A 14,954-nucleotide genomic window follows, 5' to 3' on the forward strand; every position below is an offset into this window, starting at 1 on the left:
ATTGGATTGACCTTTGTCGACTGCTGCATCAACAAGTTCTATTGGGAGACTGGACAAGTACAGTCCTGATGAAAGTCTTTAGATGTGTATGCAGAGCATCTCAGTGTTTCTCACTACAGTAACATCCCAGGTGTACCTCAAAATCTGGCTGTTAGTCACTTATACTCACATTGGGTGTTTAGTGGAACAGGCCACCTGATTCAAAGATACAAAGCCATCATATAAGTTCAGAGGAACACCAGACCAGTTTACTGCAGGCATCATCCAGCGCCCTATGCTCTCAAGGGGGAAAATAGAGCAAGGGCTGCAAAAACTGGTGATGAAGAGCATTAGCACCAAAGTTGAACAGGTTGCTCCCATTGTGGTAGTACCAAAGGCAAATAGTAATGTAAGATTGTGTGGATTATCAAGCAACTGTAAATTGGGACTGGAAAGTCACCTTCTCGATAATTTGCCAAATGTTGAAGATCAATTCACAACTTTGTCAGGAAACCAGATGTTTTCAAAATTAGGTTTTTTAATTCGGTCGTGGGACAAATACCTATCTGCATGTAGAATCAGATGATAAGTCAAAGTCCCATTTGACTATTAAACCCACATGGGTCTAGGTCAGTGTCTTAGGGCCGTCATTTAGTGTTTCTTTAACCCCTGGTATTTTCCAAAAGGTATTGAAGCAAGTATTGTAAGAATTTGGGAAATAGTGCGTCACTTATGGATAATGTTTGCCCAGTCAAGGGATGTAGAACCAAGAGCTCATAAGCTCTGGATACGTGGTAGGCTATTTCAGACTGAGGAGGGGAAGTGCTTTCACTCAGAAGGTGATCAACCTGTGGAATTCTCGACCACAGAAGGCTGTGGAAACCACATATTTGAATATGTTTAAAAAAAAAAGTTAATTTCAAGAGATGTGGAGAGAGGGAGAGCAGGAATATGGCATGATCACGTTGAATGTTGGAATGGGTTGAATGGCCTACTGCTTCTGATTTCTACCTCTTGAGCTGGAGTGACGTTCTTATGTCAGTTCCAAATACGTAGATCCATGATGACAGGTTGAAGAAGATGCCCCAACATTTGGAGAAGCATGACATTCAGATGAAGGCAGTCAAATGTGAAATGCTTCAAAATTCTGTAAGGTATTTGGGTCACAGTTGACCGAGTTGGGTTATGCCCTACCTAGAGTAAGGTTCAAGTGGTAGGAAATGCATGATACCTTCAGAACCTTTCTGAACTCTGATCTCTTTTGGGTTTAGTGAATTATTACACTAAGTTAATTGCAAATCTGGCAAACTCCTGTGGAAGAATGTTCCATGAATTTGGACAAAGGAGTGTGGCAACACATTCAAGTTTTGTAAAGTAAATTGTGAAGGTGATATGATGCTTATACATTATGGAATGTCCAGAAAGGTTAAGCTGGCATGTGATGTCTCTCCATATGAAGTAGGTTGTTGTTCTCTCCTGTATTGAATAATGATAGGGAGAGACCAATTGCTCTGTCAGTGCCAGTGAATGAATTTATGTTCAGCATGAAGAATTGTCTTTGATTTTTGGAGTAAGAAAATTTCATATGTACTTGTATGGTGATAGCTTCATAATCAAAACTGCTCATAAAACCACTGATAACTACTTTGAATTTACAAGCTCCAGTGCTGACTTCAGCTGCATCCCAAACGGAATGGTTTAGTCTGCTTATAAGAATGGCATTAAATACAGATGATCTGCCATGAAAGGTGGATGTAACAGATTTCTTGCGCTTTTGCTGAGTAAGTGTTATGGAAAGGGAGGGACAAAAGGTAAAGAATGTGATGTTCTTATCAATCTTTATCACTAAAGCCAAAATAGATGAACAAGTATTTAAGTAATTGTACATCAACTAATTCACCAGTTTGCTCCTATATTTATCTACCATAACTATGCCTCAGAGTAACTGACTGAGAAGTATTGTGGGGAACGTGAAGGCATAAAGAATGTTGCATGTTTTCTGTTGGTATAGATACATCTTTTACAATTAAGGGATCTATTACTGATCAGAATTCTAATAGAGATTAATGTTAAACATGTATTCTTATAGTCGTTTAAATGTAGCCTATAGTTTCATTAGTGGATCGTTGTCACCTCTTGTTTTTGTTTGCTCATATATTATAACTTGTTTAGGTTATGTTTCAAGAACGTGAAATAACTAACAATGTCTTGCACATGTGACAGAAAAAAAGAGAATAAAATTCTTGACCAAAAATATCACCTTGAATTTGTGTTCAGTTTTTTAAAAAGGTTTGGCAGGACTTGAAACATGAAGTTTATGGCTGATATTCCACGAAGCTGAATGTTAAGGAGATAAACACTGCAGTGTTGTTTTTCTTCCATTTTCCTTTTTATATAATTGAGATTGTGATAAGGATTATTTTATAATTAAAAATGTCACCCACATTATTTGACATTTTGGCCATCCACATTTTTACAGTTGTTTGCTACATGTGTTTTCTTCACTTTGGAGGGTGGACTTGTGCTTCTGCTGTAACCGAGCCAAACTTGCTAGTTTCTATATTTGAAATAGCATATTGCAAGAGACTCAACATTCTGATCGCACTGCATATACATATTGTAAACATTATTGAATTGTTCTGATTTTTGTTTCAGATTGTGTCGTCCGTTCAATACTGTCATCAGAAGTATATTGTACATAGGGATCTTAAGGTACTTGAAAGCGAAGGATATTTTGTCTTTTCCTGTAGTTCTGCTTTTTATGTCAATAGCTGCTGTAGATTCAGGTTTTATTCATTAAACGGCTAAATAAATTCTGCAGAAGTTCACAAAAGTAAATATGTGATGCTTCCTTTCTTTAGGCAGAGAATTTGCTTCTTGATGCAGATATGAATATAAAAATTGCAGACTTTGGCTTTAGTAATGAATTTACAATTGGTAACAAATTAGACACATTCTGTGGAAGTCCACCATATGCTGCTCCAGAGCTTTTCCAAGGAAAGAAGTACGATGGCCCAGAAGTGGATGTCTGGAGTCTCGGCGTCATCCTTTACACTCTAGTTAGTGGCTCTTTGCCATTTGATGGCCAAAATTTAAAGGTAATCCTTTTAAAACACTTTATTCACAGTTTTTGTCTTTCTATCACACATGACATAACCTGAAACAAGGTATTGGTGAAATTCCTTGTTCTTGAGTCTCTTCTGCTACCCTTTAGGCAGCTACTGAGAGGTATATGAATGTCTGATACAATTTTCTAGCCCTCTAGTGTTAATTTCTATTTTTCCTCCTTTTCATATTGGGAGATATTCCTTTTATCCTGATCCTCTCTCCGGTGGTCCTGCCAGGCTTAACAGCGGGAAGAATAAGTGACTACATGAGCTCGTGGCTGAACAGTAGAAACTGAAACGAATCAGGAAGGGGGACAGTTCCTTGGATTCTTTGTTGTAGGAGGTAGTCACATCACTTAGAGTTGGGTCATCTGATTTGTTAAATTTTTAGGGACAGGTGGGTGTGACTGTGAATGAGGCAGGTAAGCAGACCCAGAGGGCAGGAACCTTGGCCTTTTGTAATTGTGCAGCAGGTTTGAGGTTCTTTGAGTTTGTCTGGATGAGTGTGAGGCTGCAGGGTGGATGTGCTAACTGACCATGGTACAGGAAGCCATTCTAGAAGAAGTGGTAAGAAGGAATGTAGTTATAGTGGGAGTCCGTATAATGAGGGAAATTGACACCAATTTCAGAGGCCGGGTTCATATGGCGTATCCAGTGTCAGCATTCAGTGCATCTTCTCAGGGCTGGAGAGGAAATTGCAGTTGCAGGGGGAGGATCTAGTTGTTATGATCCATAAAGGAAGAAATTCAAGAAAAGCCTATCAGAAAGGCAAAGTGATAATCGTAGATGATTTTAATTTACATCAAGTCTGGAAATGTCAGAGGGGGCAAAGGATGAGTTCATAGAATGTTTTTGAAATAGTTTCTTACAGTGCCCTCATCCTGCAAACAAATAAATAAAGAGAAAACACACCAATGTAAGAAAAAGAGAGAGGTGGCAGGTCAAAATACAAACAAAAACAAAGAAAGAGAAAAAAGGAAAAAATTGTAGTATGAGAGAAAGCTGGCCAGAAATCTAAAAACAGATAAGAGAATCTATAAATACTGAAAGAAGAAGAGAGTTAACGAAGTGAGTATTGGTTCTATAGAAAATAAGACTACGTTATTAATCCTGGAAAGCAAGGAAATGGCAGAATAACAAGTAGTTTGCATCAGTCTTCACTACAGAGAGTATAAATAACATCCCAGAAGCAGTGATAAATCAGGAAACAAAAGGGAGGGAGGAACTAAGGAAAATCCCAATCAACAGAAAAGTGCTACTGAGTAAACTGTTGGAGCTGAGCGGCCCAGATTTCATCCTGAGGTCAAAAAATAGAAGTGGTTAGTGAGATAGTTGGTGCAATGCGTTAGTTTTAATTTTCTAAATCTCCCTTGATTCTGGAATGGTCCCATTAGAAAATAGTGAATGAACTCCTTTACTCAAAATGAGGGAATTAGAAATAAGAAAACTATAGGCCAATTAGCTTGACATCTGTCATAGGATCAATGTTAGAAGGTGTTTTTAAAGAAGTTATAGTGGGTAAGTTGGTTATGTTCAAGGCAGAGTCAACAGTTTTGTGAAAGGGAAATTGTGTTTGATCAGTCTTTAATGAAGAAATGCATTGGTGGATAAAGGGGAACTGGTGGGGTGTACTGTACTTCCAAAAGGTGTTTGATAAGGTCCACGTTAAAGGTTATAATGGGATATAAAAGCTCATGGTGTATGAGGTAGCATATTGGCATGAACAGAAGATTGTCTGGCTAACAGAAAGTAAGAATGTAGGCCACATAATGAGTGGTGTGCCACATGGATTGGTGCTCAGACCTCAATTGTTTACAATTTATAAATGACTTAGACGAAGGGATGGAAGGTATTACCAAATTTGCTGATAAAAGACAAAGATAGGTAGAAAAGTAAATTGTGAAGAGGACAGAAGGAGGGTAAAAAAAGAGTGGGCAAAGATGTGACAAATAAAGTGTAATGTGAGAAAGTGTACAATTGTCCATTTTAGCAGGAAGAATAAAAAAGAAGCATATTATCTAAATGGTGACACATTGCAGACCGCAAGATGGAGAGTGATCACAAAATCACAAAAGGTTAGTATGTAGGTGCAGCAAGTAGTTAGGGAAGCTAAAAATCATAAAAGATCCTGAGGATTTGACAGGGAAGATGTCTGAGAATGCTCCCTCTGATTGGAGAATCTAGAGGGGGGGGGTCACACATTTAAAACAAAGTTTTTCCTCTGTCATGAGTCTTTGGAAGTCAGTTCCTAAAAATATGGAGGAAGCCGAGTCCTTGAATGTTGTTAAGCCAGAGTAGCTTATTTCTGCCCCTAAATGCTGCATTCATATGACTGCACCACTCGGTGGGCCAATGTTAAATCAGCCAGACTGTGGCAAAAGTTCTGAAATTTTAAGTGTAAAGACTTTAGAAAACCTTGTAAAATACTAGTGTTTTTTAAATGTTGATGTCATTACCAAAGGACCAAATTTAATAGATTATATTACTGGGATTTTTTTTCCTTTCAATTTTACTGACAATATCCTTTCATGAGGGTATTTTGTTGACTTGCTGAATGGAATCCTATAAAAGAGAAGTATTGATTGTGGATCCATTGGTACTACCAATCATTCAATCTGGCATTTTTTTCAAAGCAGGCACCAGTGCAAAAAGTGCTGTTGTAAAATGTAAAACTGAATAGCAGAACCTTTGTACGTAGTCTGCAGTGGCTTAGGTGCAGTGGCAACTTGTTGTTTTATATGTGGTGCTGCATTCATTAATACTAAGTGTCCTCCTATCCCTACCTTCCTGCACACAGTGGGAGAGAGGGTGGTTAAAATCCAAAAGCAGGAAGTAAACCCCTTCCTCTGCATTTGCACTCCATTGCTATTTTTGTTGCATGGGAGTATTGCATCTTGGAGAGATGGGTCATTTCCTGAACATCCGTTGGGTTACCATAGCACAACGGGGGACCTTAATTTAAACTTAACAGTTGTTGCATGGGTTTCCCAGGGCTTGGAAAATCTTATTACAGATAGAGGAAGGTTGAGCCCAGTCTAGAAGTTGAGCACCTCTGTTACAGTTCTGTAAGTTTTTGTCGACTGTTTGATTTCTGTTTTTTGTTAAATTACCACACAAGGGGCTGTCTAACTTGTTTAAGTTTTTTTATTTAAAAGGTAGAAGGAGAGTACATTCCTTGTTGACCAGGAGAAGCAAGAGCGTACCTCAGCCCTCCATGGAAGTCTTCAGCCTCCCACTTGCCAATCGCTGTATCTCCTCCCTCTAAACCAGTAAACTCTTCCCTCCCACCCACTGTGCCAAGCCCCCCTCTCCCCACCTCCCCTGCCTCTGACATCAGCGTCCTTTCCTTCCTTCTGTCATTCACCCCTCCGTTCTGGCTCCTTCCCTCCTGACATTAGCAACCTCCACACCAACCTCCAAGTCCCCCTGACACCCCCTCAAAAAAAACAAAAGGCCTGATATCAGAACTAAATAAAACCGAAAATTTTGAAATATGATATTTTATACCTCACTGGTAGGAAAGACATTGTGTAGTAATATTGGAATTTAGCTTACTGTGGCCCCTCCTGGATTTAAAAAAAATGCACAAGGATTTATTTTTCGTTTGTTGTACAATCCTAGACTCGTACCACTGCGATTTGAATGCTTTTATCATTTTTGACTCAAAGGACCTGAATTGCCCTTTCATCAAGTGTGTATGTTTGCTTAAAATCTGCATCCTCCTACTATCCCACAACATTGAATTTTCTGTTAACCACTTGGGAGTTTCAGAAAATTTCAGGACCTGACCTAATTCTGTCTTGTACAACGCACATAACTTGACTTCCCCTATCTTTTTGTTCCCCCTTTATTTTAGGAACTGAGGGAAAGAGTGTTGCGTGGAAAATACCGAATTCCTTTTTATATGTCAACTGACTGTGAAAACTTGCTCAAAAAACTCCTGGTATTAAATCCTGCTAAACGAGGCAGTCTGGAAGTAAGTGAGATTCTTTAGCTGACTTATATTTTTAACCAATGTTTCACCTTTTTCTTTAAAAAAAATTATATCAAGCTTGAGATTTAATACTTTCCCACACCCCAGCCCTATTTGAAAATTATTGACATGAGGTTTTTGTAAAACAGCAAATCATGAAGGACCGATGGATGAATGTTGGTTTTGAGGAGGAGGAACTAAAACCATACGGTGAACCAGACCCTGATTATAGTGATCCCAAAAGGATAGGTAAGCCTGTTCATTTTAATGTGTGACCAACCTGTGCTTAATTGTGCTGATGTTCTGAAAAATGTCAACATTGAGCCAGATCTTCTGAGGAGGGCAGTCATCGTTGGATTGCTGCCCTGTTCGAGCTTTCCCCAACTCAGTGCTACTCTGCATTTCTTGCTGCATCTTCCGAGCATAGCTTTACCAGTAATGTGGAGTGCAGTCTCCCTCGGCAAACTCCATCTTGATGGGGAAGGTTCAGGGCTGTTGAAAACAGGACAAGCCCCCTTTTTATGGCACCAGCTGCCACATAAGTTTAAAGGTCCAGTTTGAATGCTAGTGAATGGGTGAGCAGATGTTAAAGTTGGTGAGAAGCTACTTGGGAGGGTGAGGCAACAGCTGATGAGTGAGATGATAGTCCAGGGCATCAGTGTGAGTGATTTGAGGTTTCGTTTCTGAAACTTACAAAGATTTACGCACATTTTTTTGTTTGGTCTGACATTTCTTGGGTAACTATTCAATTAAGTACATCAGAATGATCCAAAGCCTCTGCGGCAGAGGTAAAGTCATTTGCAGATAGTCTTGGGAACCAGGGGAAACTGCCCACTGGAAATGAAAATTCCCATGCAGTCAGTGCTACAGGACTTCCACAGGGTCCTGACGTGCATCTCCAGTCATACATCTGGTTTCGGATGAACCAGAGACCTGAAGATTTGGGCCATTGTATAATTATCTAGACATTGAACAATAACCTCTTCCTGTTCTCCTGAAGAAAAAATCCTCATGCCCTTAGACTAGTGGAGCTTCCACTGTGACCAGGAATCTAATTTGTTGTATTGAGAGGGTGTTTGATGAGAACTCATTACACGTACAAAAACAGAATATGTAGTGCTTTTGCATTGTAAGTTTTGCATTGATATTTACAGAAACAATGGTCACTATGGGCTTCCCAAGAGAAGAAATCACTGAATCCCTAGTGGGGCAGAAGTATGATGAAGTCATGGCTTGTTACCTGCTATTAGGCAGGAAACCACCTGAGGCAAGCTTCATAATATTTTATTAAAATTTGGAAAGTTTGGTTGTATGAGAAGTGTTTCAGTGTGTTTATGGAGTCAAGTACTCCCATATCCTGCCGCATGGCTCAGTCGCTGAGGTCGTCTTCTCTGCTGAAGAAGATTTAACACTCTCCCACACCCAGTCTGATTTGAAAATGATTGACGTGAGGTTTTTGTAAAACAGCAAATCATGAAGGATTTTCTGTTTAGACTGTAGGGCAGACTTGTGACACTTCCTCAGGGGAGGTGATGTGAATGCCAAGGTGCAGCTTGGTTAACCCTGCACCCCATCCCATCCCACCTACCCCACCTCTGGGAGTCGTCATATGTTGGCAAGGCACTGCTGGATGCAATCTTCTTGTGCACAATGATTGCCTTCCTTACCAAATCCTCCCCCCACCCACCCCAACCAACAACCCCACCCTGCCTGACTCCTGCCAGAAACAGAAAATAAATCACTACCTCTAGCAAAACTGTGCTTCCTCCTGGGAAAAGCCTTTTTTTTTTGTGGCAGGAACACAGAGGTAGCACTTAAATCTTGTAATGGCAAGTTGTGCAAAATGAACTCGTATATAACTGGTTACTTTCACCCTAATTTTGTAAAATGATGACCATGAAGTCTACTAGCTTCTCATAAATTCCCAACTGATTTATTAATGTCCTTCAGAGATGGAAGACTGCATTTTCGTTTTCTGGCCTACGTATGATTTCAGTTGAGTGTCAGCCTTGGCTCAGTGGTAATGGTCACCTCTGAATAAAAAAACACAGGGGTTCCAAGTTCCAATCCAGAGTCTAGGGTGACCCTAACATGCTGCATTATCAGCGGTATGTTTATGTGATGAGTCACACAAATGAGACCCAGTCTTCCCCCTTAGATGGACATGAAGGATCCCAGGATGTTATTTGATGAGGAGTAAGAGTGTTCTTATGGTGTTTTGGTCAAAGTTTAATTTTAAACCGCTATCACTAAAAGCAAATATATATCATTACAATTTGTGGGACCTTTGCTGTGTGCAGGTCTTCTGCTTTGTTTTCTTATGGCAGTGTAGTGACAGCACTGAAAGTTTATCACCTTTTACAAAATGACCGAGAACGTATTCATACACACACTATTTGGAAACAAATGATTTTTTTTTAACAATATGATATTGCATTAGATGTGGAGGGCAGATGACATGAGTAAATGTAACTTTTCTCACCTTCAGTGGCTCAGAATAGTTAAAGCAACGCTATAGAAGAGAATGTAATTTAAACTGAGTAAACTAAGAGATTTTGAAGTTCAAGAATTATTTCTAATGACTATTTTTCCAAACTTCCAGTTTGAAGGCAGCGAATCTGTATCCAGTAGTAACCTGTGTCATAGGTCTCGACCCAATAGTGACCTCAACAACAGCTCCACGCAGTCTCCGGCACATTCGAAGGTCCAGCGCAATATATCAGCGAATCAGAAACAGCGGCGGTTTAGTGATCATGGTGGGGATGACATTCAAACACGTAAAGTAATATTGCACATTTCAACTTTGAGTGTGCAGTGCTGCAGTGAGCTGTACTAGGCCTAACTGCTCTATTATTTTAACAAAATTGATTTAGTTCACTTCTTTATTTCAAAGCACTTTGCACTGTTTTCAAACCAGATCTATTTGTTTTGTGCTTTTGTACCCTGTTTACATTGAAAAACTAGCATTTGATGTTTTCACAGGGGTAACACCCAAAATGATCTCTCCACTTGTTACTAATCTAATATTCTGTTCTGTTACTGAATAGAATAGAATAGAATATCCTTTATTGTCATGTGTACTCCAGTACAGAAATACAGGAATACAGTGAAAAGCTTCTACAATAGCTGCCTTCTAATGGCACCATCTTAGGTACAAGTCGCTAGGTACAAATCTTGGATACAAAAGAGGAATAAAAGGGAATGTAGTAGCATTACTTACTATGTCTAAAAAATTGAGTTAGAAATAAGTTAGTTATAACATGGTAAAAGGATTGACATTACAGTTCAGTAATGAATTTCAAATAGTAGCAGCTCAGCGTATGGTCTGACTGCCGGTGCCAGAGCCCGGTCCAACAACTATCCCACACCTCTCCAAGCCTCCACTCAGCTCTGTATGGGCACTCAGCTGCCTCAAAGTAAGTTGCACTGCTCTGGGACTCGCTTCCCCCTCGCGCTGCCCTGGGAGCCGCCCCCCCCCCCCCCCCCCCCCCCCACCCTCTCTCTGTTCCGGGAGCCCCCCGGAAGGTTGCTGCTACAGGTTCCAGTTTTTTTTTTTTTTTTTGCAGAGTTTTGTAGAAAGTTTCAAATTGTATAATTCTCCAAAACCATATTAGTATGATTTTGGTGCAATATTATTACTCAATACTTATACTTTTGTGTAATTTCAGCAAAAATAGCTTTTGGACAAATGTAATAGAAACATAGAAAATAGTAGCAGGAGCAGGCCATTTGGTCCTTCGAGCCTGCACCACCATTCAATACGATCATGCAATCTCAGTATCCCATTCACACCCTCCCTCCATATGCCATGATCCCTTTAGCCGAAAGGACCATCTCCCTCTTGAAACTATCTAATAAACTGGCCCCAACAGCTTCCTGTGGGAGAGAATTCCACAGGCTCATAACTCTCTCTGAGTGAAAAAATTCTTTCTCATCTCCATCCTGAATGGCTTACTCCTTATTCTTAGACTGTGACCCCAGTTCTGGACTTCCCCAACATCAGGAACATTCTTCCTGGATCTAGCTTGTCCAGTCCCATCAGGATTTTATATGTTTCTATGAGATCCTCCCCTCATTCTTCTAAATTCCACTAAATATAAGACCCAGTCGACCCAATCTTTCCTCGTATGTCAGTCCTGCCATCACAGGAATCTGGGGTGGACTCCCTCAATAGTAAGAATGTCCTTCCTCCGACTAGGAGATCAGAACTGCACACCGTACTCAAAGGTGTGGCCTCACCAAGGCCCTGTACAACTGCAGCAAGGCATCCTTACTCCGAAACTCCAATCCTCTTGCTATGAAGGCCAGCATGCCATTAGCTTTCCTCACTGCCTACAGCACCTGCATGCCAATCTTCAGCAACTGTTCCACCATGACAACCAGGTCTCATTGCAACTCACTTTTTCCCAAACTGCCATCATTCAGATAATAATCTGCCTTCCTGTTTTTCTGACCAAAGTGGATAACCTCACATTTATCCACATTATATTTGCATTTGCTAAGTATTTGCCCACTCAGTCAGTCTGTTCAAGTCACCGTGCAGTCTCTTAGCATCCTCCTCATAGCATACAGTGCTGCCTAGCTTAGTGTCATCTGCAAATTTGGAGATATTGCATTCAATTCATTCATCCAAATCGTTAATGTACATTGTGGACAGCTGAGGTCCCAGCACTGAACACTGCGGTACCCTACTCGTGACTGCCTGCCGCTCTGAAAAGGGCCCGTTTATTACAACACTTTGCTCCCTGTCTGCCAACCAGTTCTCTGTCCATGTCAATACATTACTTCTGATACCAGCAGGTTTAATTTCGCTAACTAATCTCTTGTGCGGATCCTTGTCAAAAACCTTTGGAAAGTCCAGATACACGACATCTACTGATTCACCATTGTCTACTCTGCTGGTCACCTCCTCAAAAAATTCCTGAAGATTTGTCCAGCATGAGTTCCCTTTAGTGAATCCATGCTGGCTTGGACCGATTCTGTCACCGCTTTCCAAATGCTCAGTTATTACATCTTTAATGCTTGACTCCGGCATTTTGGAGCTGGCCTGTAATTCCCCATTTTCTCTCTCCCTTCCTTTTTTAAAGAGTGGAAATACCGTTCAGTCCATTAACCCCTCCAGAGTCTATGGAATGCTGGAAAATGATCACCAATACATTCCCTATTTCTAGGCCATTTCCTTAGGTACTCTGGGATGCAGAGCATCAGTCCCTGGGGACTTATCAGATTTTAATCCCATCAATTTCCTCAATACCGTTTCCTGACTAAAAAGGATTTCCTTCAGTTCCTCCTTCATATTTGACTCTCTGTCCCCTAGCGTTTCCTGAAGATTATTTGTGTTCTCCTCAGTGAAGTTAGATCCAAAGTATTTCATCAACTGGCCTGCCATCTCTTTGTTGTCCATTATGAATTCACCTGATTCAAACTTCAAGGGACTAACATTTGTCCTCATCAGTCTTTTTCTCTTCACATATCTATAGAAGCTTTTGCAGCCAGTTTTTGTTTTCTGCGAGCTTACTTTCATTTTCTGTTTTTCCTTTCCAAATTAAACCTATTGTCCTCCTCTGCTGAATTTTAAATTTCTCCCAGTCCTCGGGTTTGCTGCTTTTCCTGGCCGTTTTATATACGTCCTCTTTGGCTTTAAAGCTATCCCTCATTTTCCTTGTTAGCCATGGTTGAGCCACCTTCCCTGTTTTACTCTTATGGTAGCCAGGGATGTGCAGTTGTTGAAGTTCATCCATGTGTTCTTTAAATGTCTGCCATTGCCTATCCACCATCAACCCCTTAAGCTGGCCAAGGATACTTATCCTAGCCAATGCTTGCCTCATACCATTATCTCAGTCAACACAGTCCTAATTAGATTGTGTGCCGTAGATTGCAAAACTTCTAATTTTTTTGACACAGGCCTGTCATTTGAAGCTCAAAAGTGCAAAGCAGATCATTCAGCAACTGGTACAGAAGTTCAAACATTAGCCTTGATTTCATCTTTCCTCTCATACTGACTGTTCTCTTTTGTGCCTGCTTATTTTCTGATTTTATTCCAATTTCCAGCATTCATAATTTATTCATATATGCCTTATTTAAATGGAGTTGAAGATTTTCTTGATATCTTATGCTGTGAAAATTGTTGACATGTTAAGGTGCTGGAAATGCTCATTATCCTTTTGCTGGTGATTTCTCAGCCTCCTGTTTCTAAGGAAATACTTGCTTTACAAGTATAAAAGCCATCTTAATATCCAGTTTTATTAACCAAGAGAGCATTTTTTTTGCCATTTTAGCATTTTCTTAGCTGTCACAGTTTTGATCTGTAAGTTAAATTGGATACAAACAAGTCCCAGATTTTTGCGGCTGACTACTTTCCTTTCTTAAATTTTAAAAGAAGGCAATCCTTGTCAGTAGTGTCTCATTTCCTTCACCAAAGACCATAAGAAAAAGGAACAGGAGTAGACTGTTGAGGCCCTTGAACCTGCTCTGCCATTCGGTTGGATCATGTCTGATTTGACAATCCTCATGCCCACTTTCCTGCCCTTTCCCTTTAACCCTTGATTCCCCTAATGATTAAGAATCTATCTCAGCCTTCAATATAACAAGGACTCTGCCTCCATAGCTGTATGTGGCAAGGAGTTCCAAAGATTCTCAACCCTCTAAGAGACACTATTCCTCTTCATTTCAGTCTTAAATTGAAGCCCCTTTATTCTGAGACTATGCACTCTGGTCCTAGACTCTCCCATGGGAGGAAACAACCTCTCAGCATTTGCTTTGTCAAGCCCCTTAAGAATCCTATGTTTCAATGAGGTCAGTTCACTTCTAATCCTTTTAAATGCTAATGAGTGGAGTCCCAACCTGTTTAACCTTTGCTCATTAGAGAACCACTCCATTCCAGAACTTTTTTAAAAAGATCCTAGTGAACCTTCACAGAACTGCCTCCAATAATTGTTCCCGAAATAAGGGACCAAAACTGCTATCAGTACTCCAGATGTGGTCTCACCAGCACCTTTACAGTTGCACTAAGATTTGCCAACTGTTATACTCTTTGAAATAAGGGCCAACATTCCATGATACTTCCTGATTACCTGCTGCACTGAATGCTGTGTTAACTTTCTGTGTTTTGTGCACAAGTGCGCCCAGGTCTCTGTCTCGCAGCTTTCTGTATTTAAATAATGCTGTTCTTCTGTTCTCCCTTCCAAGATGAACAAATTCACATTTTCCCACATTATATTGCGTTTGCCAATTTTTGGCCCATTTACTTAATCTATCAATATCTGTCTGTAAACTGTTTGTATCCCTCTCGCAACTTGCCTTTCCACCTATTGTTGTGTCATCTGCAAATTTGGCTGCAGTACGTTCGCTTCCTTCCTTCTTTCTGATTGTGAATTTTATCTTAGGTCATTGAATCAATAAAAGAAACACTTTGATTTCTGCCAAAATGTTTTTAATTATCTTTTCTGAATTTCATGAAATTAAAGAAAAAGTTTATTCCCAGAAGTAACAGCCTAATTTAATCCCAGAACTTAGTATGTTAGAGTTGATATTAATTGAATGAGATAAGTAGTGAGTACCAGGATTATCTTTTAAAAGATCAAACCCTGAAAATATTAAATGGGGCAAGAAAACAACTCGTGGAAATACAAAGCCATTAAGCAATCCCTCAAAGATATGTTAATATTGGTGTGATATATGCAATTTCTTTCTCAGCTGGTTTTTGTCCTACTGCATATTTTTAGTAGTTTTGTCAGATGATTGAACTCAGCTTTACTATATGGATATATATTTTGTTCTTCCCTGTTACCTCTGACTCATGCACAAAGTGTCAGTTGACAACAGAGAGGGATAGCTTTGTAAAAAGAGAAGTTTGACAGTGATAATTGATGAGCACAGTTTTAGTTAATTATACT

The 14,954-nt window shown here is 39.9% G+C and overlaps 1 protein-coding gene across 10 annotated transcripts in view; it reads left to right on the forward strand.

The window, feature by feature from the left end:
• The window catches only part of mark1 (MAP/microtubule affinity-regulating kinase 1), a 172,674-nt gene that overhangs the window by 132,379 nt on the left and 25,341 nt on the right, over window positions 1-14,954 (forward strand). For 7 of the 10 annotated variants that reach the window (XM_048600844.1, XM_048600839.1, XM_048600842.1 and 4 more), the window contains exons 7-12: window positions 2,635-2,691; window positions 2,841-3,077; window positions 6,943-7,062; window positions 7,209-7,308; window positions 8,214-8,326; window positions 9,662-9,815. In XM_048600844.1, coding sequence (XP_048456801.1) covers window positions 2,635-2,691; window positions 2,841-3,077; window positions 6,943-7,062; window positions 7,209-7,308; window positions 8,214-8,326; window positions 9,662-9,815 — 781 coding nt within the window. Of the gene's footprint in view, window positions 1-2,634; window positions 2,692-2,840; window positions 3,078-6,942; window positions 7,063-7,208; window positions 7,309-8,213; window positions 8,327-9,661; window positions 9,842-14,954 lie in introns of all 10 variants that reach the window. The other 3 variants (XR_007262857.1, XR_007262858.1, XM_048600846.1) reach the window with 3 other exon arrangements.

The sequence above is a fragment of the Rhincodon typus genome, chromosome 9, assembly GCF_021869965.1.
Source record: "Rhincodon typus isolate 14 chromosome 9, sRhiTyp1.1, whole genome shotgun sequence".
NCBI lineage: Eukaryota > Metazoa > Chordata > Chondrichthyes > Orectolobiformes > Rhincodontidae > Rhincodon > Rhincodon typus.